General features: G+C 48.7%; 1 protein-coding gene and 1 long non-coding RNA gene across 3 annotated transcripts in view; one reads left to right on the top strand and one right to left on the bottom strand.

Annotated features, from left to right (window-relative positions):
- LOC143295486 (uncharacterized) overlaps window positions 1-2,500 on the bottom strand; it is a 365,664-nt gene that overhangs the window by 317,904 nt on the left and 45,260 nt on the right. The window lies entirely within an intron of this gene.
- LOC143294967 (patched domain-containing protein 3-like) overlaps window positions 1-2,500 on the top strand; it is a 46,418-nt gene that overhangs the window by 8,780 nt on the left and 35,138 nt on the right. For both annotated transcript variants that reach the window (XM_076606495.1, XM_076606494.1), the window contains exon 3: window positions 2,079-2,328. In XM_076606495.1, the coding sequence (XP_076462610.1) occupies window positions 2,079-2,328 (250 nt within the window). The remainder of the gene's footprint in view (window positions 1-2,078; window positions 2,329-2,500) is intronic.

Raw genomic sequence — 2,500 nt, 5'->3', positions numbered from 1 at the left:
TAGTAGTAGTAGCTGTAGAAGTAGCAGCAGCAGCAGCAGCAGCAACAGTTTCAGTTACAGCAACAGTAGTAGTAGTAGTAGAAGAAGTAGTTTTATCAACATCATTGACGGGCGCAATAGCCGAATGGTTAAAGCGTTGGACTTTCAGTCTGAGGGTCCCGGGTTCGAATCACGGTGACGGCGCCTGGTGGGTAAAGGGTGGAGATTTTTACGATCTCCCAGGTCAACGTATGTGCAGACCTGCTAGTGCCTGAACCCCGTTCGTGTGTATATGCAAGCAGAAGATCAAATACGCACGTCAAAGATCCTGTAATCCATGTCAGCGTTCGGTGGGTTATGGAAACAAGAACATACCCAGTATGCACACCCCCGAAAACGGAGTATGGCTGCCTACATGGCGGGGGTAAAAACGGTCATACACGTAAAAGCCCACTCGTGTGCATACGAGTGAACGCAGAAGAAGAAGAAGAAGAAGAACATCATCATTTACATTATCATATGTGGCAATCATATAGCATATAATTTTTGACTGTCATGTGATGGAGCCTCCCGTACCTGCACGAAACTGTGTCGATCCCAAAGTGACTGAGAACGTTGACGTTTTTGACTTTTTTGCATTCATTGTCGGCGGTTTCGCACGTTAGATTAACGACTTTATTCCTCCTCCTCCTCCTCCTCCTATCGCTGTGCCCCAGACTGGGTCAGAGTATAGGGTGTGTCACCCGTGGCGCTACATCCTGGGATGTCGAGGAGTGATGGGCATGTGTTGGCTGTTATTATCTTCATTTGCAGCAGCAGCAGTCGTAGTAGCAGCAGTCGTAGCAGCAGTGGTAGTAGCAACAGCAACAGCAGTAGTAGTGGCAGCAGTAGTAGTAGCAGTAGCAGCAGCAGCAGCAGCAACAGCAGTAGTAGTAGCAGCAGCAGTAGTAGTAGCATCATCAGCAACAGCACCAGTAGTAGTAGCAGTCGTAGCAGCAGTAGCAGCAGCAACAGCAATAGTAGTAGCAGTCGTAGCAGCAGTAGCAGTAGTAGTATAGCAGCAGCAGTAGTAGCAGAATCAGCAGCAGCAGCAGCAGCAGCAGCAGCAGTAGTAGTAGTAGTAGTAGTAGTAGTAGTACTAATATTGTTATTAGCAGTAGCAGCAGTAGTATCAACATCAGCATCAACCTCAACATTATCATTACTCTTATCACCATCTCTCACTCTGTCTGTGTATGTGCCCCAGGTTGGGCCAGAGCATGGGGCGTCACCCTTGGTGTTACATCATGGGATGTCATGGAGTGTTAGCTCTGTGTCGGCTGTTTTTATCATCATCATCATCAGCAGCAGCAGCAGCAGCAGCAGCAGCAGGAGTAGCATCATCATCATCATCACCATGATCAGCAGTAGTAGTATTAACAGCAGCAGTATTATTATTATTATTATTATTATAAGTATTAGCAGTAGTAGTATCAACATCAACCTCAACCTCAACCTAAGCCTCAACATTATCATCAGTGGGTTGCAGTCAGAGCACAGGCTGTTTCATGATCATTAGCAGCAGCAACCCTCAGTAGTATCAACACCAACCTCAACCTCAACATTATCGTGACCGCTGTCACAGTCTCTCTGTGTGTTCCCTTGACTGGACCAGGGCACGTAGGGCGTCACCTGTGGTGCTGCATCCTAGGATGTCATGGAGTGTTGGGGTCTGTGTTGTGGCTGTTAGTCATTATCATCATCATCATCAGCAGCAGCAGCAGCAGTAGTTGTAGTTGTTGTTTTACCAACACGATCATTGTCATCAATATCACCACTGTCACTTGTTGTGCCCTGTTGCTCTGTAAGTCATTTCCTTCAGTAATGTGACAATTAAGCATATATATATATATATATGATATATAATTTTTGACTGTGATTTGATGAAGCCTTTCTTACCCGCACGAAAAAGTGTGTCGATCACAGAGTGACTGAGAACTTTGACCACAATGTTATTGACTTTTTGTCATTCATTGTCAGTTGTTTCGCAAAGTTAGATAAACGACTTTATTCCTCCTCCTCCTCCTCCTCCTCCTCCTCCTCCTATCGCTGTGCCACAGTTTGGGTCAGAGCATAGGGCGTCACCCGTGGCGCTACATCCTGGGCTGCCTGGTGGCGGTGGCGCTGTGCGGGCTAGGCCTGCTCCGCTTCACGGAGGTGACGGACCCGGACAAGCTGTGGGTGCCGGACGACGCCGAGATCCTCAAGGAGAAGGCCTGGATCGAGGAGAACTTCGACTCCACGACCCGCGTGGGCTTCCTCCTGGCCGAGCACCCCAGCGGCATCCTGACCCCCACCGGCCTGGCTGCCGTGAGTGATTGATGAGGTGTTGTGGTGGGTGGGGTGGGTGGTGGGGGTGTAGTGGTGGGTGGGGGGGACGGGGGTTCTGTGTAGCTTTCTTGTTGTTCCTTCTCCTCCTCCTTCTTCTTCTTCTTCTTCCCCTCCTCCTCCTTCTCCTTCTTCTTCTTCTTCTTCTTCTTCT

This window comes from Babylonia areolata, chromosome 20 (assembly GCF_041734735.1).
Source record: "Babylonia areolata isolate BAREFJ2019XMU chromosome 20, ASM4173473v1, whole genome shotgun sequence".
NCBI lineage: Eukaryota > Metazoa > Mollusca > Gastropoda > Neogastropoda > Buccinidae > Babylonia > Babylonia areolata.
Note: the sequence above shows the minus strand (reverse complement) of the source record. Positions and strands in the feature narration are given on the sequence as shown.